Genomic DNA, 25,485 nt, shown 5'->3' on the forward strand with positions numbered 1-25,485 from the left:
GAAAACACGTCTAAGTATGTAAGTCCCTTAAACAGCCGAAGAGCATTCTTCTCCACGTACACTCCCATTGTCATAGGTCGCTTTCTCATTTCCTACAAGATGTGACAATTGGTTTGAACCATCAAGAATATAATTAGTCGATTAGGATTTTGCATTTGTGCGAGATAACGATGCTGGAATTTGTGGAAATTATTAGATTGTCCGGGGAGTGTCTTTCTTTCGCAAACGTGCTTTTTACAGCAATGCACCTTCATACAAACGTGAAACCAAGTCTGTGAAATGTCGCGGTGTTTATCTGAACAGCGCAAAATGGATCGTACGTAGTTCGACAAAATAATATAAAACAAGAAACGTTGGCTTCTATTATTTCCTCATAAAACGAAAGAAACTTTTCGGACGACCTAATATTTGCGAAAGTGGCAGAAGGAAGATGATGAACGCCAGCTAAGAATCACGTGTGTCGTGCATACAATTCTCTAGCCTCATTGGACAAATTTTGTATAAGGAAAATACAGAGACGTTTACTCAAAGTCTCTGTCGGAATTTGAAATTACGATAGTGTGGTATCACGAACGAGGGGCCCGGGGGGTGTCGCGTGAATTATAAACGAGCGGCTGCTGAGCATGTACGTAGTGAGGCTAAGACAAAAGACAAGGGGACAGAAAACGAATTAACAGCAGTACGAGTTGAGATGATGAGAATCGTTGATTAATTACTTAGTTGTGTTAATTATCATACGTTTGCTGCGATTAGTTCATGTTCAACAAGCATTACTTTCCGTTCAATTAACATCTGTTCGATCCACTTATCATTAATAAACTAATTATAGTAGTTACGATACTACGATAGAAAATATGTATAATATAAATAGAATAATATAATGATAAAAACTTTTATCGCATCGTTATGCGAATTCTGTACGTACATATAGATTTTATCCGTCCTTGGGCAAGTTTCGACCCAGATATAATTGTTGCAGTTGATCTGACAAGCTCTTAACAATTTCTCAGGTTAATCTCACTTCCTACAAGTGAACAACCGCAACGTGCTCGTTCGCGTTATCGTCGCTGATAACTCTTCGTTACGAATTTACGGAAGCTGTTGTAGCTGGATGTCGGTGCAACGGAGCAGATTTACGAGCATCCTGGTGCTTTGTTCTTTTTTCTTTTTTTTTTTTTTAGAGCGCCGCTTTCCTGCGCTCATACCACGCCGACGACCTAGAAAATCTGTTCCTTGTCGCATTACGTCGGCGCAGAATCAACTTAAAGGCCGATTTTATCGGCTCGCTAGAAACCGAGGATGGTGGACAAACTGCGAGGTCTGGTTCTCGCTTTTATAGACGTTGGAAGGCGCGAGCGTCTTGGTTTATAACTCGTTTAATTGCACGGAGAAGCGTGATGGAACGATACGACAGAAAATTTCGAAGATCGTAATCCTCGTTGTTTGCTGGTTAATCGCGAATTGTTTCCGAATGCGATTACGTTTACGGTCGTTGTTCTCGACTTTTGTCTTTCGATACTTTTGTAATATTTCCTCACTTTTGCGTTTAATGTAATATCGCGTAAATTATCGCAGACCGTGGCCTTGTTACCATATTATTGCTCGCTCGTATATTTTCTTATGCAACGTGACGGAAAAACGAGAAAAAGGAAAAAGATGGAAACGTTGCATTAACCGTTTCACACCTTTCGCGAGTTATCAATTAACCAGATGAAAAACGTACCTGTATTCGGTAAAACTGGCTGCAAATTTCAATGTTTCTTTTACAAAACCGTCCACAAAAATTGTATTTCCATTAATCACAATTTTTTTCATAGGCTATAAGAAAAGAAAAGATAAAGGAAAATTCGGTTCTGAGAGAATTGATATTAACGAGACTGCACGGAAATAACGTGGTAATTGATCGTAGTAATTAGCGAGATATCGTGTTTCAGGCTGAGAGGATAATCTGCGGGAAAGTTGGCGAGTTTCGATAAGCACGGTTTAATTAAAGACGCAGAAAAGTTTCGGCGTGACCAATATTTCACGGTAGCGCGATCACCCGCAGCCACATTGGATTTTCTTCTCTTTTCTCGCCCCGGCATCCCGAGGAACGTATAAAATATTCCTGCTCGTCCTCTGCTTCGAGCTGCTTTTAAAATAATGGAACGTTCCTTCTTTTTTCTTCCCAAAACCGATTCGCGCTCTTCGTGCTTGCTCCTCTTCCGCATAAAATTCAGCATCCCGAAGACGCACCGTTAAGCGTCGAATTGAGAAACTTTGAACATTAAAATTTAGCTGAGCCGACAAAGTAACGAAGTTGGTTTCACCGTTTCGAAAAAGAGAAAATAGAAATTAAATTACGTCAGGTTGTAATTATCACGCGAAGTCGTATAAAGCCTTTCAAATTTCGCATAAAATACGCATAAATTAACTAGTAACCTTAATCGGTAATTCAGGCTTTTTGTTAAAAATCTTCGTTTTGCTCAAATTAACAGCAACGTGATGTCGCCCGATATCAACGTTTAGTCCGTACCTGACGATACCTTGCGTTGCCGCCGCAAATCGAGCGCGTCAAAACGTTCACGAGATTCTACGAAAAGCTCGAATAAAGGAAATAAAAAGCAAAGTAGCGGCTCGAAGCAGTAAACGAAGTAAACATCGATGGAAATTGTATCGTGGCGGACGTTATTCGTGGGGAACAAGAGGGGGATGTTCTTGGACGAAGAAAAGGCGGGGGTGAAGGTTGGAGGGGCGGGGAAAGAGCAGGTTAATTAAAGCGACGCTAGAAATTCAATCGAATTAATTGACCTCCGAGAGCTTAGGGAATCGAGAACACCGATTTGTGCCAGTGCATTATCGCCGAGTGGCGTGGTGATTTAGTAGGACCATCATATCCCTGGTAAGACAGTGCCATTCAAAATTTAATGGAAGTTGGAGAAAGTCTTGGAATAACGTAACCGCGATTAAACAAACTTCTCTTTCCCGTTGTCCACTTTCTTCCATTCTCTTCTCTCTGTTTATCGATCGTTCGCGTCGAATCACCGTGAATCGAGTTTCCCTCCGGTTCCACTTCGGTTCGTTCGTTGGCGAACTCGCGGAATGATATTGAACGAAGCTTTTCCCCTCAACTTCTTTCCTATTGTTCTGCTGTTTTCCTATCGCGGAACGAACCAATAAAGAGCAGCTCGGAATCGCCGGCGCAGGGAACAATTGGTCAACGATTGGAGAACCAACGGCGGCGATAAACTTTTCCTTGAGAATCGAGTTTCAACTTCGCATTTCGCCGTGATCCAGCGAAGGTCCCGAGGATTAGGCGAACAACTACAACCAGAAGTAAGAAATAATCGAACTGCGGCAGAAGTATTATACTTCGATAAACACATCCTTTCCATTTCGTATTATTTTTACGATATCGAGGATTTCGAACAGGAATTGGACTTTTGAGGAAATTTCTCGGACCAATTTCTTTTTGGAGATCATTTGCGAATTATTTCTTTGAAAATTGTTGGAAATTTGGCCGCGCGAGAAAGAAAAATTCCAAGCCAGTCACTTACGATCGTTTAATCGCGACTGCAACGAGGAGTCACATTTAAACTCGTCCATTTGGTTGAACGGTGTTCCCTTGCGGCGTTTCTTCTCCGTTCGCCTTGTTGTTTCGCGCGTTACAATTTCAGGGAAATGCAGCTACAGCTTGAAAGCCGGTGAAAAATACGGCGCACGTGCGGTACGCGATACAAACCCGTCTAAGCCGAACGTTCTTAAGACCTGCTTTTCCTCGACAGCTGAAAAAGGAACAGCGAGCCACGTAAATCCGCTAGTTTTCTCTCCTTCCAAAAACCCCGTCTCGTTGGAAAGCAGGCAATTAACCGGAGTTTGTGTATTTTTCATTAAGGGATTAATTGACTGCCCTGATCAAAGAGAAAGGGCCGGTCAGTCAGACCAGCGCCCGATTTCGACCGTTTAGAACCGACGAACCGAGACGCGATTTAAGAAAGTTCGACTTGAAAACAGTTTCGCTGCATATTTGAAGAGGGAGGATGTAGCGAGGTAACGTAAAGCGTTAAAACTGGGATAAATATTCGATTGCAAATTCTTCGCAAAGCCGACTTTTACCATAGTTAGCAATTCATTTATCGCAAGGAAATAAGATAGGAAATTCCAAGGAAACTCTTAAAAAATTATAATACTCGGCACATGTTTCTTTGCTTCTCAATTTATGAAGCGACTATCGTCTACTCGCTGCGACTTCCGGGCAGCTCTCCGCTACACCGCAAAGGAAGAACTGGTTTTAAGATGACGTGGTATCTGCGTTGAAGCAGCCCGAAGAATCTCCAATTATTCCATTCTGGTGATCGGAAATCGCAGATTCTAACTACGATTCTACGAACTCGCTGTGTTCATATCGCTTTCTTCGAGTATACCGATAAACCACATCGAACCAAGTTAAAGTTAACCCTCTGAGTGCTGAATACTCGCGGCCTATGCCGTCCGTACGGACGACGCGCGTCTAGCGCTGACGATCTCTGTGGACGGAATACTTTTTCGTTAGACTGAACTCTGTCGATTGACTATTCAAAGCGCAAATCGTAATAAGTTATAGTAATTCTTTTGCACGAGATTAAATGATTCAGATGAGCGTTATATTTTAGTTATTTTTAATTATTTATTATAAACATTGAAATTTACAGTTAACTAGAATTTGGGTAATAAACTAGAAAACAATAAACTAGAAAACTAAATTTAGTAAATATAACACAAGTTAATAATTTAGTTGTGTGTGAAAGATTCAGTGCTTGAGAAAACTAAAAAAACCAGATGTAGAGTTTTCTTACAAGTAGTGACCACTTCAACAATAACGAGCCATTATTGGCATTTGTTTACTGCCGTAAGGAATGCATTTATATTTATTTCACATAAACGTAATAGTATTACTTTTGCGTAGGTGTTCGGAAAAATTGAAAAACCCATACATGCGTCCTTAGTCCATGCCGGGCACTTACAGAAAACGCATATATATGTCCTTAGTCCACACCGATAGCTTTCGCCAGACACCTATATGCGCTCACAGCACTCAAAGGGTTTTAAAACGTAGCGACATCTGGCGCGACCTGATCGCATTGGTTGTGGCAAACACGTAGCGTTGGCGAGCATTAGCATCGTGGAAATTAATAAACTGAAACGAATCGATGAATTTCAATGGGAAAGAAATCGCTGGCGGAGCGCGTTTAATCCTTGCAATTCCGATTGAAACGAAAATGCGGAGTGCAGGGGCGATAGAGCCGCTGCATAAATACCGTTTTAATCGTAATCGGGCAAACGAACGAAGATCGCCGCTTCGAGAGCGTAAACGTACATACGGTTGCTGGAATCAGGGGCTCGTTGAAGCGGATGTGTCGACCGGGCTGAGCACCTGCCGTTGGAAAATCCGAGAAACCGCTGGAAAATGATACACGATAGAGTATCGGCGTATCGGAAGCAAATAAACTCGACGTGTAAACGCAGTTTTAACAGCTATAACGCGGACAATGTTTAGCAAAGAAGGCTAAAGGCTAAAGAAATGAAACCAAAACAGAGATTTGTTTCATCTATCAATTTGCGTTAGCGTAACGAGCGCTACAGTTTCTGGCGATTACGTTAATACCACGCGCAGGGATATCACTTTTTTAAAGTAGAATACACCACGTTCCACGCAGGAATCCGTTTGCAAATTTTCGTTCCACCAGCAATGCGAGAAATATCGAAAATTTCGAATTCTTCCGATTCCATGACCGCGATACTTGTACTCTAGATATCTCATTACACATTCCGAGGTAGTTCGTTCCTATATCCCGTGCAGTTTTGTACTTTTAATCTTCACGCGAATGTACAAAATTTCTCTAATCTACCGATGACTCAACGACCCACAAAAATTCATTCCAAAGTCGTGGAAGATCTCCGCCGCCGTTTTCCAACGGTATACCGATCGAAATTAGAGATAGAATCCTCGAATTACACTGTCGTTAATGCTCTCAAGTTTCTGCCAACCGCGATACACCGGGAAAATTAGGCGGAAAAGGAAATTAACACTTTGGCTCTTGGCGCCCCTGCGCCGTGTATTTTAATTAGCGAGTTGGCGTTTGAATCAAGATAAAAGTTAAAAGTTATTTCATTCCCGAAAGTCTGCCAAGCGTATCTCGTTCTTTCGCCGGAATCATTTTCGTGTACGTAAAGGAGCATCGGTGAAAGTGCAAACGAGCCGAGTACGCTTTACGTTATCGCGTGTGGAGCACGAGACACTTACAGACGAGGTAACTGTAGAAACGAAGTTTCCCCGGTGAAGCTTCAAAAGTAGGAGTTACGATCTGGTTTTATACGGCTGTGGCAGCCGACTGATCGACTTCGCGTCGGTTGTTTTACGTTACGCAATCGCTATCTTTGCCATTTCATCTTCTTCCATCTTCCCTTATTCGCTGGAAGTCTACCAGCGGCAAACTGTAGCATTAACTCCGTAACGAGGACACAGTGCAAATGAAACTTCGAAGAGTTGCGTAATGTATTCGTAAAAATTTTGTGTCGCGCGCGGTCAAACATTTCCACGAGCCTGTGTACGAGACACGAGCGACCAGTTTTCAAATTACTGCTGCTCGAGAGATTTCCACCAGCTCGATACGGTACGGACGCGAGTAAACGGAATACGATAATACGGAGTGCTGTGTGGCGTTATACAAATTTCGTTGCATAAACGAAATTTCGTTGTACGCGTGGAAACGTTTTTTCAACGCCGGGTCACCTCTCATCTAGAAATTACATTTATTTTACAATTTCAGGATGGTATTTAGTTCGTTCGACGAAGGTTGATTGCAGCTTTATAAAAGATGCAAATGAACGCTATATACTGTAGGAAACGGTTTGTAGGAATAGCGGAGGAACATTCTCAGGCTCCGTTTACACAGCACGATCCGCGAATTCGTGGCTTTGAAAGAGGCGAAGTTCGATTTTAAATTCAAATCGATTCGTCGGCGTCGCGTCCACTGCTTTATACGACGATAAAAATCACGCCGATCTATGATCAACGAGGCGAACATATAAAACGAGAAAGAAATCCCAGCGAACGAGTGTTTGGCCGCGTGAAAATATGAAGGTCTATCGTCAAAGAGCGGGTCGGGGTCGATTGTAAAAGGGGATTCGAAACAGGCCGAAGAGCGAAGCAAGGATGAAGAACGAAACGGATAATCCGGAATCTCGATGGTGGATCGGGTGTGTAACACGGTCGACGTTTCAAACGAATAGCTCGTCCCGCGTCGTCGTGGGAATTGCGTCGCGTATCGGCCCCTCTGTGCGCCACTGGAAACACAGGTACCCCGATGTGCGGCTTTATTTTAACGAGGAAGATCAAAAGAACGACTACGTAGGCGTGCGACCGAAGTCACGATCGATTAAAATTGAACGAATCGAGTTAGCTCGTCAGAGAGAGAGCGAGCGAAGGAAAGAGAGAGAAGGAGATAGGAACGCAATTAAAAGACGTTCGAAGAATCGTTTCGGTATTTACAGAAGAGAAGAGCGGCTCGACTTTCGAGAAGATACCGTTCATCTCGCTTTCTCGTTCAACGGCCATTAAAGCTCGCCTATTAAAAGTTATTTTCAGACACAGCCGCCGGTGGCTCGTTTCGCCAATTTTACGAGCCGATATTCCGTCTCTCGTGTTCCCCTTTTGTTCATCCTCTAACTGGCTCGATGCTGCATCGTAAATTAATCGCTTGCAATTTAACGATCGTCGAAGAAACAAACTGTACAAGTTTCGCGAACTGATTATATATCGATACGATTATCCCTCGTGTATATACAAAATTGCGTTATTTCGCAAACGGAGGACAAAGCAACGAATTGTACCGTACGCATAGTTATATTTGTAACAAAAGTTGCTGGCAATGTAATTTCATATGATAAAGGAGCCGTTCTTCTAATTACTGAAACCAGCATAATCGTGTGGCTGGCACGAAAAATTGATATTTCCAGCGAAGTTGAAAGCAGACGGGTGCGAAAGAGACGGAGATGGGTTTGTCCTCAACGGAATTGTTTTTATTACCATTTTATTGAATTCCCCTTTGACGAGGCCAAGCCACCGACACAAAAGAAGCCAACGTTTCGATGATCGAATCGCTGCGGCCTTGTTGCCACCGCAGATAGTCCCGCGGCACTTCCGCACGATCACAGTCGACCCATTGTCGAGGGACCACGTTCATCGATGAATTAGAACTTGCGTGAAAATAAACGGCCTCCGGACATAGCCGGCCCATGACGAAGGAATATTAATTTTAACGAATTTCCAATGGAATACTTTTTCCTATATGTTTCCGTGTGTGCTCTTTATCACTGACAGTTATTCGAAAATTTTAGCCTTTTAAGATATAAACCTATTACGCAAAGCTGTAAGTAAAAGTTGAAAATGATGCAGGGTAAAACGAAGAGTAAAATGTTTCTGTTTCGTATAATATCTGTGAGAAAATACGAAATACCAATTGCCATGGTTACCAACAGGCCGGGAGATCTCGGAGTAATCATCGACTCCATTTGCAGACCATTTAGCACACGTCACCGCTATTTCTTCTAGAATGCTGGCTTTCTGGAAGCATAGCCGTGATCACTTCAACATATATACTTCAACCTATACCTTAATCCGGCTATACTCTTCCTCCTTGCGCTTCTTTACGCTCTATGCCTCTGTCGTCTGGCAACCACGTACGACCAGACAAAGAAACCAGCTAAGAGAGGATCCAGCGCTTCTTTTTGACGTTCCTCGCTTATAAATCCAGCTGCCCCGTGAACGTGCGTGACTGTGACTATTCTTCTAATTTACATCCACTCGCTATCGTTTACGAGGCGACTGATTCACGACGCTGTCTGTCTATTTAAAATCAGAAATGGATTTCTTCCTATTGTTTTCTCTTACTCCACAAAATCCATCCCCTCCTTGTTTTATCCTCCGTTCTTCTCTTTCAGATTTCGCTACTTAGGCGCAATATACGACTTAGTTTAATTCTCTGCACGACAGTCTCAGCTTCTTTCCTCGCAATCTAAGAAAGAAGGTTCGCTTAGGCTTAGCCAAAGATTTTTTTCGTTCAGCGTACTCGACGACTATCGTTCGATAGTCCAACCGAAAGACGAAGCGACGAAGGTGCAACGATGGATCGTATTATTTCTCTCGCGGCGACAAACAAGAAGATTCGGATTGACAAAGTTGGGGTAATTTCGCGAAGTAGCTGCAGAACTCGAACGTCCGTGGATCTCGATCTTCTCGAAAGATCCACTCGATCTATTTGAACACGTAGCAGCGACGGAAGCGACCAAGTGGCGGCGTTACAACCATTTCCTATACAGCGGGTGGATACGTTCCACCCTTGCGGCTTATACCGGTCGAAGTCGAGCGAGGGAAGTTGGAAAACTGTTTCCGAAAGGATTTCCCGCGGTCCAAGAGTTTCAACGACTTGGAAGCAATTGTGCGCGCCCTTAATTGCTCGGCCTGCAATTCCAGATTTTACGGCCTTCGAAAGGTTCCACCAAGGGAAATTTAATCGAACATTTTGATCGGCCATCCGGAAAGTTTGGATCTTGAATATCTTGGCCGGGTCATACAACTTGGGTCGATGCGTCTTTCCCAACGTCATCGATAAAATATATTCGACGCGGTTAGGAATAGGGAAAAAATGAAGATAAACGAGCGGCAGAAACGTTTACGTTGTGCTTTAACGGATCCGCGTACCACTTCGACAGCGGAAAAATGATTCCCGACTCGTACTTGCGCGTTACCTATGCGCCACGATTTATCGATCTCCGTTTGCCAGAACGAATAATTTTACATCGACGATAACGCGCCCTCCGAGTCGCCAGTACGATTTCGTTGTTCCCGCGATTCCAGCCATTCACTCGATGGCTTTTATTACTCGTCGATCGATTACAAGCGGAACAGTCGCTAACTTTGCCACGAAGAAGTTGTAATCTTTATCACGACACAGATCCGGATCGATTCGCTCGATAAATCTTGTTACGCGGTAACACTCGACAAAGTATTCGAACGTTTCTGGAAATTTTGTGAATATATAGCGTGTTGTACGAAAGATTCTGAGATTCGTCGAGTGAGAAATAAATTTGGAAACGTACGTACATAGTACGTGGAAGCTGGTAGATGTTCAACGCGCAAATTTAAACAGATAATTATCCTTTTCGTTATAGCGATAAGCGTGGCAATGAGACGGCGAATGTCCGTTTAATTTCGACAGAAGTAGCGGAAAATGTTGATGCTTGGAATTTTCGATGCTCTGCATGGGAGCAAGATGTTTCTCGTAGAAATTAGGTACGCGCATAAAGTTTTGCACGGTCGCGTAAAGTTCTAAGGGGATTTGTAGTGGATGTCGTTGTGTCAAACAAATGTAATACGATGCTTCTAATTCCGCGTACAGAGACATGTTTGCAGAATGTAGGTACACGGTTAAACAAGTAAACTTCATCTGATCGAGCCAATATTAATCTACCTCTATGTTGTTGCATGTACAGTGAGATAGCAGCAGATGTAACCGCCAAACGAACATTTACATAGAAACACCTATGCTAAAATCATTTACAACTTTTCAGTTGATATTCGAGCACGACGTGTACATCCTACGAATGAATAGACCGGCTTCAACGTTTCATCGAAGGTACCAGAAGTTGAGAATAAAATGAGCAGACTGTATTTAATTCGGACGGAAAATCGTAATTTCAATTAACGTTGATTTTAACTGTAATAAAGTTTCATAACAGAAAGTTGAAAATGTATCTCGATTCCGAATGATTATATATACGTACATTTGTAGATTTAAAAAATCACGAAGAGTCCTCGAAACGTACTGTATACAACGATATACCGCGATCACGAGTACCAAATGAGCAATAACGAGGGAAGTTGTGAGTATTCGGGCGAGTTTTCAATATCTGAACGAGCATAAATGCTTAATAAGTCAGCATCAGTTTAATTAATTAGCCCTGATGAAGAGTGCATCGTGTTTAGCGTTGTCTGGTCGAAGCAGCGCGTATAATTGAAAGGAACGCGTGCTCGTAGCTGTGCCGCTTTCATCGCGCCGCTACTGCAACTAATTAGCCACTGTGTAGCGGTTAGGTTTCACGATGCGCCTAATGCGTTTACGTGCATATGCTCGCGTTTCTATACTTGGCGCGCAACCAGTCAATCGCTCCAGAAATTCGAGAAAACTATTAATTTCGAATTTCAGAAAACCACCACCGATAAAACAGTGATATACTTATCACTTTTATTAATCGTACGGTCGAGCGTCACAGCAATGCTGTAATTCGATCCATTGCTATTTTTCATCGAATTTCACGTTTATTGTTGTACGAAATTCGTTCGAGTCAAGGAAGTTCTACGTTAATTAATTACCAAGGTAGATGCAAATTTTCGAAACCTTGGCTTACACTGCCGTAATTTCCAGCTCGAATTGACAGAAGGGAAGATCCGAAGTATCGGAGACGGAGAATTCGTGGAAACGTAGGCGGCTCCTAAATCTTCGACGTTTTAAATGTCGAAAGAAGGTGAAAATCGAAGCAGGGTAAACGCGGACGGTGACCAATGGGGAAAATCACAGCGGCTCTGTTGCCCAAGGTTTCAGGAAGCTTGCAAATGCGCGTATTCCTAAAATAGAAAAGATCAGTCCGAGTTCCGCGGGTTCTCAAGCAACGTTCGCGTTTAATCTCGTAATCCTGTTAGGACGCGGCAGCACAAGGCTGTCCGCGTCCGTTCAAAGGCTGGCTACACGCTATAACCCTTTAATTGCTTCAAAGAATCGCTAGGAAACCATGCGCGTTTGCAAAGCTTAACAACGAGGTCTTGCGCCGAATTTTTCTGCCAAAAGTTAATCTACCTCGGTAGACGGGAAAACCACGGGATACGAAAGACGATAAATCGCTTAGCAGACAGCGTGGCTGCGCCTTGAACCTCCCGTCTCGAACGATCGTTAATCGATTTCCTTTCTCCTCGCTGGTCGTGCCCGTTTTTCCATTATTAATCTCGTTCCACCTTACGCCGATAAATCGCTCTACTTGTTACGTTTGAGCACCTTTTTAATACGCTTCGTCGGTGACTTCCTCGACCACCACCATTCTCCGGAATCGTTCGATTATTTTCTTCCTTTCAAGCCACCTCAGCCCCCGCCCTGCCACCTTTCACCCCTTAACTGAAGGAGCGGTGATGGTCGGTTTCATCCGTCGTTTGTCTTCTCTCCTTTCGTCCTCTCATTTTCTCCTCTTGTTCCGCCAATCGACCATTCATCCCCTCCCTCCTTCATTTATTTCTCGATTTAACGTTGTTCCGCGATTCTCATTAAACGCGGCGATTAAAAAGAGAACGGACTGACCGTGGCCCGGCGGTAGAACGAGAGGGTGAAATCAGGGAGCGGCGGAGATTCCGGCGTTTCGCAATTACGGCCACACTGCCGGCTCGCTTCACGGAAATTCGAGATACCACGGCCGAAACGACGTTGTAAGGATATCCGGAGTGAGAGGAGGGAAAAAATAAGGCAATCTCAGGTCGACTGCAAACGAACCCACCGCTAAATCGACGGAGATTCTGTTTAACCGCTGGATTAGGTCGTCTCGGTATATTTTCCACTCTTTCATTATTTTCTCCCTCCTGTCATTTAACTTCTAAGTATATTTCTCGTTGCCTATCTTTCCTTCGAATCGCGATATCCTTGAGAGAAAATTCTTAGCCTCCTGACATTCGCTGATATTCCATTGCGCTCGCCTCGACGAATCATAGCGGGATTGTTCGTTTTTACGGAGAGATTCCCTGGACAGGCTGGCACGTGTTTCGAAAGGATGATAAATAGAAGCGTTTGTGGGTCGTGTCGAGGCTGGATGCTAGGTTGCTGACATTTCTAACGCGATTAAACGCGTTACGACCATTGCTCGTAAATAAGGGAGATTAAACATTGCCGCGAATGTTCTCCACGGCATGAGAGCTTTGTTTCGGAAGCTTATTGTACTTAATAGTCGTCCTTCTCTACACGTGCTTTGATATTTAGCCGAACGGTAGCTCTCAAATGCGTGTATATAAAATATTTGGAAATTTTTCTAACGTCATACTGAGGCACGACTGTCATAATCATGTTGGCAAAGTCTCTAATAAATTTGTAAATACACATGGAAGTTACAAGTCTATCTATCGCACACCTATTAGTTTGTCGCAAAAGTTTCTTTCCTTTCATAAGCAAATAATCGATGCACAATATTTTTCGTTTAACATTTCATTACATTTCATTTTACATTACACTCTTTTTATTGGATTATGTATGATGATAGAAATAGAGGAAAATTGATTATTTCCTTATGAAACGAAAAAAACTTTTGCTCGGGGACAACCTGATATATTCGACGAATATTAATAAACCTCGTGAACGATCATCGTACTAATTCTTCTGCATAGAATTTTGTCGTTTTGATAAATGATTCGAATCGCGGCTATTTTCGAGATTACGAGAGACTCGATCAAGCGTAGTTCGATTGGCAAGGCAAAAACCAGTCTAATTTCCCGAAGTGATTAAAGTCAGGGTCAATGGAACGGAAGAATCGCATCGTTACGTTCTACGGTTGGAAACCTTCGAAACGTGGCTCCGTAGTCGCGGACGTGTAACGAAAAAACCAGGAACGACGTTGCCAGAGACATCGCAAAAACGTGACAATTTTTGGAAACCGATTTCCAACGGACGCGATTCGCAACGTTGACGCGGCACGTCGCGTTTACCTCGAAAAACATCGAACGACCGACCCGTGCCTTTCGCAAGGTTTTTCCGCGAACATGCCATTTACAAATCGCGCGACGTTTAAACAGCACGAGCCAGCGTATGGTTAATAAACGAATCAATAACGCGATACGCGCGAACGACGAATGCGATGTAGTTAGGATGTCAGTGGCATAATTACAAGAACGATATTCACGCGTAATCAGGCGACGAATCAGCGACCGGCTGTACACGCGTCAGACTGTGCGCATTATTTTGTCGCCGCGACACTTGCCATTTCAGCCGCTTTGCGCGAAAGCCCACGCTGGTATTTTTCTCCTGGAGAATCGTTGATGACTGGCGCTCGACCACGCAGCTTTGCTATTTTTCCGAAATAAACGCGTCGCGACGCTTCTGCCTGTGAAACTCTGTGACCCGCGAACGAGAAACAACCGCCTGCGGAAGGACGCTCGACTTTATGAAACGTCGAAAGGGCGGCGAAGCCAGCGATTCGTGAACGATCAAACGACCAATCGTCTTTACGTGGTAAGCGTCGTACGGTGTTTGAAAACGGCTCTTTCATCGAGAAAACTTTATATAGCGTGGACAATTTCTTCTTATCTAATTCTTGTCTCTTTCCAAGTCAGGATCTTCTATCTTAAGCAAAGCTCTGTTCAAATCTGTAAATATAAATTCCTAATTAGAATACTATTCTTTCTTTCTTCTTTCTCGATGCTCTGATGATTCTTTGTCGATGTTTTACGGTCAATGCTCCTTTCTTCAAAATATCATTTTAAAGTTCGAGGACGTAGCAGACACTCTGCTACAGACTCTAATATCGCTTCTTGTTTAACTGTTCCAATTACCATATTATATCACACCCACGTGCTATCTATGGACGTTGCAAAGTGTCTGGAACGTGAACGAGTGTAGGTGAAAAAAGTAAATACAGCAGCATGAATAACTATAAATAAATATAATAACTGGGCGAGGTCAGTCCGCGCAGCGTCCCATGACATTTTCGCGATCAGGAAGCCCTTCTTTTTCACCGTTCTTTTTCGAAACGAAACAGCGAATCGAAGCACGGGAAAGGGAAGAACGAGGGCTCGTTGGTAATCAATATCGAAGCGGATAATTCCCGGTCGTGGCCGCCGCGACATCGAAAAACACTCGAGGACATACGAGGAAATTGAATCCCGAGCCGAAAACCCGAGATATCAGATTTGCCGAGGTTTTTACACGGTGCAGGCTTTCCGACGGGATAAGAAGCTTCTTCGAGGGAGCTTGTTCGACGATGGTAACGCGAGAGCACGCTAAAAGCCGCCGAGAATGGAATAATATTCCGCTCGGAAAACGTTGCGTCTTTCGTAGGCCAGCGTGAGTCTGTGTGTGTGTGTGTTGGAAAGGTATTGGGAAAAAGTGGAAATTCCATGAAATCCCTGGCGGAAATAACTGACAAAGGCAGACCTGTCTATCAAAGCAGGCCTTGACACGGGCGAGACCTTCCGTGCTGAAAGTTTGTTGCACCGTTTTTCAATACCGCAAACTTTCTCCGACGGTTAACCTTTGAAATTAACGGTATTCCTGGTCACGGTAAAAGTTTATTTGTAAAAATAGTGAAACGTAACCGTCGATTAGAGACCCGACGCGTCCTCGCATAATCCGACTGACGCGGTAACGATAAGGACCAGAGCTTTGGAAGTTTGTACCATTCTGCGAGAAGAGTAGAAAGTTTGTAATAAACGTAGAGATGCTGAAATCGATCTTTTCGACGCCGTAACGTAAGATTCCGGAGACTTTAATTTGCTGGACTTGTCTTTGTAAGAATCTATTCGTCAACCATAAACTATGTGACAGTTTTACGACAGAGAATAGAACATGTACGACGCATGGAAGGAGCCGCTGAGAAAATACCTCATGATCCACGGATGTCAGTCTTATAGCGAAATTGGATGGAAGACGTCGAATGTCATTTGCAAACGCGAAAGCACACAGAAATTTGTTTGATGGATTGGTTTTAAAACCTGTGCCGATCGCGCGTGTTTTATTCTTCTTTATGGGAATTATAGACTCGTAAAATTTCACCTTTCTTTTTCTGACATCCTATGTAACGACATAACGATTAGGTGGAAGTTTTCTAAGAAAAAATCCAGGGACATTTTAACCGGAAGAAGGCTGCGGACGACGTATAATCGATGTTGCCGCGCGAACGTCGACGTAACGCGACGCGTGTCATTAACCATCGCGTGACGGTGACAAGATGACAAGAAAAATATTGCCTTTTAAACAAAGGAAGACAGAGCAAGGATTGAATAACCGGCGGAACACGCGAGAATCCGAAGAATTTCATCTCAACTGAGAGGATATGCGATGTTCGAGAGATGAAAGTGGCGAGAAATTGAAGGCTCGTGACCCCGGCCACGTTCAACGGATGAAGAACGGATAAAACGGCGACGACAGGTCGAGCAATAGCGAGTCACACGCTTCAAAAAGGAACGTAACATCGATTCCCCTTCACGAGAATTATCCCGGGGGAGACGAGAAGATCGCAAACTTCCTGTCGATACCTGTAAACCGCTTCCGTAACGACTCAACGACCATTTCTCCGATTTCTATTTCTTCAATTACTGAGAAATATTATTTCTTCAAATTGCAACTAGATTAAGTTTTTATTGCGTTTTTGAATTATTATGCGTTTCTGATTAATTTCATGATGCGAGAACCCGCAGGACACGTACGATGTACGAAGGTTTATAAAATAACCAGAATGAAGTATTCGTCGTAATTTAATTAAAAAAAAAATGAAGAAAAAGATGGATTACTATGCAGGTTGCGTTTCTTTGGTTATCATCGCGGGAATGCGAAATTACGTAAAAATCCGCAGCCTAGTCCAGTTATAGGAGTCAAAGAGAAAGACAAGGTTATTTGTATTAGGTCGTCCGGAAAATGTCTTTCTTTTGCAATAACGCATCTTTATACAAACATGAAACCTAATCTGTCGAACGTTGTGATCTTTAGTTTGATGGAGCAAAATGGATCATAAAATGATATAAAACGGAAAATGTTATGCGTCCATTACTTCCTTATGAAACGAAAGAAACTTTTCGGACGACCTAATGCATGTTTTTAACTCGTTCGAGATTGCCGATTCAAACGCTGAATCCGATGATTTCTCTTTTCAGTGGCCGAGAACTCGGTGGTTCTTAGTAGAGTTACAAGCTATTATCAGCTATTAGTAGACTGCGAATATTTATGCAAATTTGCAATTTTTCGTGACTATTAATTCATTGAAATACAAGTTATAACTGCAAAGATCACTCAAAGATTGTCACAAAACAGTTTCGGCCAAATACGATAGTCTCGAATATGAATAGAACGAACAGCGAAGAATGGAAGAACCAGCCTTGTAGATATCGAATTAACAACTAATAATTGATTAATAATTAAGCAATTCAACGCGTTAAGAAATGAATAATCAGTTTCCTAGTTCGCGTGCTCTCCGTACTCCGGGATGCTTTGTTCAATATTCCATCGAATATCTCTGGTCTTCGATCTCAAGAACTTCTATTTATGTGTACGACGTTGAAGAAGCTCTGAACAAGCATTCTGAAGCTACATCTGTCTGCTTGGATAAAAGCTTCTATGAAATCAAGAGAGCACGATTTAAAGGATAGGTCGAGCCTTTTATGGAAGCTCGCCGGAGTTTTCTGGAAAATGTCCAAGAAAAGCGTCTATAAAATCGCAACCTTATACGGCTTTTGTTTTCGTGTTTAACTTCCAACGATCCGATTATGTCTGTTATTAAATCTTACATTTCATAGGCAGAAACAAAAGCGATACATTTAGATACGATAATAATGCATCAAACACAATACACGAAAAGTACAATACATTTCTTAACTGGCATTTCTATCCTACTGAAACTTTTCGTGAAAAGAACGAAAAAATACCTTTAACCATAATCGTTGTCCCGTTAATCTATTTTCTATCGAATCAAACTCGAGCCTATCGTTAAATTTCCTATCGAGAAATAAAACGAACACCAAAGTTACACTTTGTAAAGTTTGTTACTGTACTTTGTAAAGAAAGAAACACGCGACAAAAATCCTAACGTTTATTTCTAAAATATCTTCGCCCTCTAAGATTTCGGTAGAAAGAGAAACGCGTGACGTAACGCAACGGCGGGATCGATACGACGATCTTTCGAACCGTATGCATTCTGCATGCCGATGATAAATGCGTTCGCTCTCGCGCGATACGTGGTTGATGTACACACGCGTACGAGCCGCTCGTATTTCACGTCGCGGAGGAAATGAGTTCGGTTGCGTCGGAGCTCGTATTGAATTAAGGGATGAATGGACGAGTCGAATGGTATGTCGAAGAGGCGGTGGAAAAAAAAAGAAGAATGGCGCGAGACCCTTGGAATTCAATGGTCGCGCGCGGATTTTGTTCATCTGGTGGACGTAACACGCGGGAGGAACGAGCCGGAATATTTACAACGGTCGTAAAAAGTGAGCCGATAGAAGTAACTTACGATGACGTAGCTTCCCCAGGTAAATTGCGGCAAATTCAGCAGTTACAAGGTATCGCTTAGGAAGACGTTGCTTACAGATTGGTACGTCAGATATTTTGCTAGTGATAAATTGCCCCGTTTCCATTCGAGCTTCTAGCTTTGCCTTAAGTTGCCTATCGATTTTGTTGGAAAACCATGTATTTTGCACATTCTCGAGCGTGCAACCTATCGAATCAAACGATATTTATTCATAGCAGACGCGTGGCCTCGTTCGGATACATTTTACTCGCTGTTAGAGCGTAGAGGCGAAATAAAGCAAGAGTAAAAGTTCAGAAAGAAAGGAATATACGCTCGCCTGATATATACGGCATAAAATCGGTGCGCTCGAGGACGAACTAACGTAGCTAGAGCAACGTGCTGCTATGCCAATGGCGGTACATATCGGTAGGATACTGCCACGTAAGTGATAACAGCCGGTATATGGTCAGACATTGGCGCGCGGAATTAGCATCGGAGTCTGGCGCGTTTTACACGGCTATGATTTATAAAACGGATCGCTCGTAAGGTCGTCTTTGCTTTCTGGTAATCAAGAAATTGATTTTCCTCGTGCTCTCAGCTGTCGTTTCTTGCCGTTCGATGTTCTCGCGATGAATAGAGAATGAAATTCGCTGTACAGTTCGCGTGAATTAACAAACGAGCAACGATCGCGTTTGAATTGAATTAACGTGGATATCGAGACGGGTTCTTTTCTTTCTTCTTCTTGTCTATATTTTCCTTCGTCTTCTTAACGCGGCGCCTGCGTCTCGATCGTATAGCCGGCAGCGGCACGAATTTCCCGGAACTGTTAATCGAACTACTTGAGCAGCGAGGTGCGATGTGTTTTCAGCCGAGGCAGGGATTGCAGTGGCGGCGGAAATGAAGCAGCCGGAGGAGCGTACTGCCGAAGAAAAAATGGCGTTGCTTGGGAAACCGAAACTGGGCGAGGTGTCCAGGGCGCAGATACGAATCAAAGAATCGAAGGAGTTCAAGAACACGGTGGATAAACTGGTGCAGAGAGCCAACGCTTCCATTCTGCTCGGTGAGTCGATACTTCTTCAGCTTGAAACTCTCTAAGACACTCCCTTGCAGCCCCTTGATCTCCAGCAACGCGAACGAATTCAAACGCCCCCTTTTCCATCCTCTCACGCACGTTCCTCCTAAGAGATTATTACATTTTCAACGTCGACATTCAGATCGCCTTCCCCTTGGTCGTCTCGAGGAACATTCCGCTTCGTAGTCGCCTGTATCTTTATTTTTACGTAACTTTGGAAATTATCTTCTTATTCTGGCGTTTTAACGAGTCGGTAGGGTGGAATATTTAAAAGCTCGATACTCGCCTGCCCAATTTTCTCCGCCTCTCGCAGCGAGATCTCTCCCTTGATCACCAAGCATTTTATGATTTCAGCCGTTTCTTGTCTCTTGTTCGCCGCATTATCCGCCGCTCTGACTTCAAATTCTCCTTATTGCACCACTCGGGCGTATATTTTCTCGTGAACGAGCCTTGATTAAAGCACGATAGGTTAAGAAACCGCTAACCTACCATTCTTCCACTGAAAACGAACGAACGGAAGCGTGTTCCCAGACTACGTCTAATGAAAAATAATTAGAGAGCAAGAACATCTATTTTTATGCTTGTTTTTCCCTTCAGACATCGCGCAGTTTCCTCTTCCTTATCATCTTTCTTTCCTATTTCACTTCGTTCTTTCGAAACTTACCATCTACCTTGAATTTATTTTATACGCTACTTTAATTTACGCGATAGACGAAACCATTGGCGGAAATCATTACGAGTAATTATCTACATATCCTATAGCTAATAGAAACCAATAATAACGAACGGGTTAATGATGGCGAGAGGAAAGAATCGCCAACACGGTCTCCCGAGAAGGTTCTTCCGCCAGCAGAATCAAACTACCGTAACCAATTGAGTTATCCACATGGTCGACGGAAACGGCTTCTCTCTGATCCTAATATTTGCACAGGCTACCTGAACGGACAACCATACGAGACAGTAACCTCTCGTGTTCCTGATACCTTTATCTATCAATTAGATAAAACGTACGTCTGATATTTCAAGGATGTACGAAGGTGCACAAAATTCTCACAAACTTTAGAACTACCACATCAGTCAAATTCACCGGTTTTACAATTTTATTTTACAATTTCTACTTCATGTTATATTTTTTTCTGCAATGATGTAATGACTTTCACAACGATAACTAAAAGAATAATATGATGAGTTTTATTTTGATTTTTACGTATTCAAACTGAATATAATTTTGTATCAAGGCACTTATACCAATAGCAGTGATCACTATCGATCAACGGATGTTGGATCATTGTCACGAACTTATTATAGAACGTTTCGTTTTATAGCGACATAGCAAGAGACCGACTAAGGCTCGTTCAAAAAATAAAATGGTAACAAGTTTGCGTAATCCAGAAAGTTTGGTAGGAAGCTTATACGTGAGTTTAACTGGCAAAATAATACAAGTGAAATATCTGCGTGTGTATCAGAATTAAGCCGGTCTTCGTCGATCGAGAATTATTGTATAGGCGTATTTTCAATCTGTTCTTATTCGATATTAATCCATGTAGTTCGTCGTAGACTAATCCATTTATTTAATTTGATTTCTCTTCCACCCCCTTTCATCCCCTTCCCCTTCCATTATTTATTAATTCGTAGCTATCGATATTGCCTGCACGCTCAGTCAACGTCATTCCTCTGTAAACAGATTTATACTTGTGCCCACGAATGAAAGGAAAAAGGAACGAGGAAATTCTCCGATACCCCAACGAAGTTAAAATACCCAGAAAGAGAGAGAGAGAGAGAGAGATAAAACCGAGAGTACCGCGTGCGGAAACACGCGTACGCGCACTGAATCAACGCGTGAACCTTCTTGAAGTTGGACCGCGCCTACGGAAACGAAATTCGAACTGGTACAGTGAAGTTTGCGAGAGCGGATAGCTGGAGTTTAGCGATTCTATGCAACAGAGAATTCGTTTTATATGCGTTCGTAGTTCCGCTATGGTAAACCTTCTCAACTATCTCGATGCCGCAACTTTAATTATTGTCTAGACGCGCTACAACACGAAGGCGATGGTAGACGTTGGAAAAAAATGGTACGAGCTGCTGGCATCGTTTCACCTATTTCCCTATTGATATTAGATTCGAGATCGCTGTCCCGTTATATTGTGTTTGAAACTTGTATCGTCGAGCGTAACAGAGAAATAGAGAAAGATAGAGAGAAAGAGAGAGGAGGATTGAGTTGGCGCAAAGTCCGGTGAATCCGGTGGCGGCTAAAGTTGAGAGGAACCACGGGTGGGTTGGTAAATCGGCACGGTTCTATTGCACGCCGACTCCTTTTGTTCGACGGGCCGTTTTGCATTTCACGTTTTGCCCTGCCTTTCGCGAGAGGAAATCGCCAGGGACACGCCTTCTTCGCGCCTCGATAAAGCGTTTCCCTTCGACGGGGTTCGTTTCCTCGTCGTTTTCACGTTTTCGTCTGGAGAGATGGAGCAACGTCCTCTCACGATCTATCCGGCAGAATCCGCCAGGGCGGAGCGGAACAGAGGGGAGAAACGAAACAAAGAGAACCGACGAAATTAATGGATTCGGGGTGGATGAGAAGTCGAAGTCCTTTGAACAAGTCGTTGACAAAGAAAGAGAGAAATACCGTTGGCGTTTAGACGCGTCGGGCCGATTGATTTATTGGCGGGCAATGTGTCTGTCGAGCCGGAGGACATCTTCGTTAATCGAGCACAGCCGACAGTCTGGTCTAATTCCGTGAGTGGAATTGTTTTCGAGCGTGGCATAGCTGTTCCAGACGATTCCCAATGGTAACGGAGAATCGATGAACATCCGCGCCAACTGTAGAAAATATTCCGGTTACGCTGTTAAACCGGAGACGAAAGAATTTTAATTTCAAACGAAGCCCCGTTGAATTAAATCGAGGGTAAGTTGCGTCAAAGAATTCACTCCGGTAATAAAAGGAAATGGAAACAGGGGCGAGAGAGAAAATTAACCCGTGAACCTTTTCCGCGTACGCTTAATTTGTTATGGTCGTTAACGTTCAAACAAATTTACCGGTATTATGAGCCCGTCGTTGCTCCCATATTCTCCGATGTTTATATAATCATGCGGCGTTTGCTTGATGCCATTATACCGGCTGAATGAAATTAAACCGAGACACGAACGAAATTTAAATGTAACGCCGTTCGAATTCGGCTTCCGATTAAAATTGTTTGCTTTTAATCTGCAACCTTTTCCCAAAGTTGACGTATGAAAAAAAAAAAAAGGAAAAAAAGAAATGGGAATAGAAACTGCCGATGAAAATTTTTATCGCATAAATCTCCAGAGAGCAACCGTCGTGTACCGTGCGAACGAAACGTCTATCGAGAAAAGAATCCCCTTTCCGACGAGCTCGTTACGCGACCACCGGCTCCGACGTACGTAACAAATTCGATTACGCGTTCGTAATTGAAGAACGACGCTTGTGCCGGGTCGAGTACAAGGTCTGCGGAACGCGTGTTTCCAGGGACCAGCCGATTCTACGGTAGAATAAACCAGTCGATGACAGACTCGCCTACTCGTTGCTGCATGGATCGTTGCAACGTATTCCGCTCTTGTGAATCGATCGCCGGATATTGCGACTAAAATTTGCCAATTCTAGCAATTCCTTCCATATTTTTCTCGCCCTTGTTTCAAATAATAATTTTATGAAACTCGAAGAAACCGAGGTTAAACCAAAGAGTCAAGTTCTTCTAGCTCGATTATTTTGAATATTGAATTTCCGACTTAATTAGATCGAAACTATTTGTAAATTTTCGAGGGACAGAATCTGACAAATTTACGATTTCGCTAGTGAAATCATCCAGTAGAGAGGATCAGAGGAAATAAACGAACTTCCCTCCTGACAATTCGGATCGAAGATGTACGCGGGTGTAGGACAGCGACCACGCGACGACAACTTCCACAGCATTGCTGCTTTAAATGTAAATGTTGGCAGTTCGCGAAGGCGTTTACCCGCTGGAATCTGTTTCACTGCGATCTCAACCAGCAGCTCGAAGGATTGCTCGCTCAATGAAGCTTCTCTGGGAATCGTGTTACCGCGATTCCGCCAGTTTGCCGAATGTGTCGTTATTCATCCGACAAACGTAGAACGCAGACCGAAGAATTATTTCATCGCGTTTCGGTCCATGTTAAAGCTTGATATACTTTTCCAACAAACTGCAGCTACATCGCACCTCTTTGTCGCGATAGCGGAATCTATCGAAATTCAGATTAACGTAACACAGAGAAAACAAAAATGCTGGAACGCGAAACATAGGTGGGAAATATGTGGAAAAAGTCGAGGCGTGTGTTCGTCATTTGCTAGCAGCTGTCGATAAAACGCCACGTTTCCGGTACGTTGGAATGCGCACGCGATTTTCATAAACAATTGAATTACCCGGCAGCAAAAACCTTGACAAACACCGTGTTTCACGGAACGAGCAAAATCTATTTAACAGTTGAATAAATTTGATTTCCTTTCTGCGTACATTACAGTCTGGACGCTTGTAAATTATTGTAAATACATCAAATACACAACGGGCGAATCAAATACGACTTCTTGGCCAAATTTTCGCCTCTTCTCTTTCTCTCGCAAAACCGTATACATATCGATAAAAATAATTAGTTGGCAATTTCCTTGAAAATTAATTAATTCACTGTCACTGCCATGGACATGTTTCGGAAGGAGCTCCATAAATTGGTCGTCGTTCGCTGTTCTTCCTGCGAATTTCTTAAATGGCCATTTAGGCCAGCAATTTTTATTCGACCGAACGGAGAAGAAAAAGATGAAAGGTCTGTCCCGAAGAATTCGCACCCTTTGTGCGCGCACCCTCGACTGCCCTCGGCGAGGTTAATTTTAGCTCGAAAATACGAAGCATCAGTCTGTTATCTAAACGCGTTCGATCCCACTCTTTTCTACTCGACGATCTCTGGATCGCTGCTCTGTTCCTTTTTCCCCCGATAAAGTTGGTTAAATCGGCAGATTTGTATCGTAATTGCTCGAAGTAATCGGCGTCGAAACGTTGAAGAAACCAGAGGTACATTGATTCGGAGATATTAATCTGCTCGCTGGAATTGCTGTGGACGTGAGTCTTTTGACGATCACGTATTTGTTCCGGTCTCGTTGTTTCCTTCCGCCTAGAAAATAAAAGAGATCTTTAAAACGTGTATCGTACGAGGGGAACGAAATTGTTTAACCAGGTTGGTGGTTGGTTTAATCCAACGCGGGGTATGGCAACGACGACCAAGCGAGGGAATCTCTTCCAGCAGCTCCACCTTTCGGGAGCATGAGTATTCCAGGCAGAACGAATCATTAATTCTTTTTAGGGAGAGAGGGAGAGAAAATTGAAACGTGAAAGTTCCCGCAAGAAACGCCGACCATATTCGCGACAACGAATCCTGCGAGACCTGTGCTTCCGATCGCCAACCTTTAACGCTTCTAACATCGGCTAAGATGTTTTCTTGCCTCGAAACTCGTTCCTCCTGTCTAATTCGACGTTACTTAATTCTTGTTCTTTTCTATTCTTCTTTTTACATTCTTCCTCGTCTCTCTATCTTTCCATTCGTTTTTCCATTTTGCGATCACGCTCGTTCCACGAAGATTTCAAGCTGATACGATCGTGATATCGGACACTTGTTTCATCGCATTTTGAATATAAATGAGAAATTTGGAATCGCACGCCAACAACATCTTATTGATCTATTCACGGGGCGTATAACGCAACGTCTCGCAAGGCGTGTCCCGTAAATAGATAAATAAGCAAATTGCGCGAAGAAACGCGTAACCGTTTCGCGAAATCGCAATAACAGCAAGAAACGACGACGGATTAATGAAACTTTTACGACCACGCTGGCGTAGATCGGTCGTAAAATTGTGAAAGTTTCGTTAGACGTTCTCGAGCCGTGCTAGACGCCAGCGTATCCTTTGGGAATAAACGTGCGGCTGTTTCGAACGTTTAGCTGCATATCGGGCAAAGTGAAAACGTAAATATGGAGAAACGTACGAGAGTTGTGTAATTTTGTCTGAAATTTCCTCAAGGCAACACAGGCTCGCCGAGGCATTGGAAAATTTGCGAACAAGTATTATCATATATCTGTACTTCAGCTGGTTGCTCATGCTAATACTAATCTTTTACGAAACATACGTTTAC

At 43.1% G+C, this 25,485-nt stretch overlaps 1 protein-coding gene across 4 annotated transcripts in view; it reads left to right on the top strand.

Annotated features, from left to right (window-relative positions):
• LOC126921719 (sodium/calcium exchanger 3) overlaps window positions 1-25,485 on the top strand; it is a 122,863-nt gene that overhangs the window by 49,494 nt on the left and 47,884 nt on the right. For 2 of the 4 annotated variants that reach the window (XM_050733507.1, XM_050733506.1), the window contains exon 4: window positions 19,109-19,321. In XM_050733507.1, the coding sequence (XP_050589464.1) occupies window positions 19,109-19,321 (213 nt within the window). Of the gene's footprint in view, window positions 1-10,590; window positions 14,437-19,108; window positions 19,322-25,485 lie in introns of those variants that run through there. The other 2 variants (XM_050733509.1, XM_050733508.1) reach the window with 2 other exon arrangements.

This window comes from Bombus affinis, chromosome 11, assembly GCF_024516045.1.
Source record: "Bombus affinis isolate iyBomAffi1 chromosome 11, iyBomAffi1.2, whole genome shotgun sequence".
Lineage (NCBI taxonomy): Eukaryota > Metazoa > Arthropoda > Insecta > Hymenoptera > Apidae > Bombus > Bombus affinis.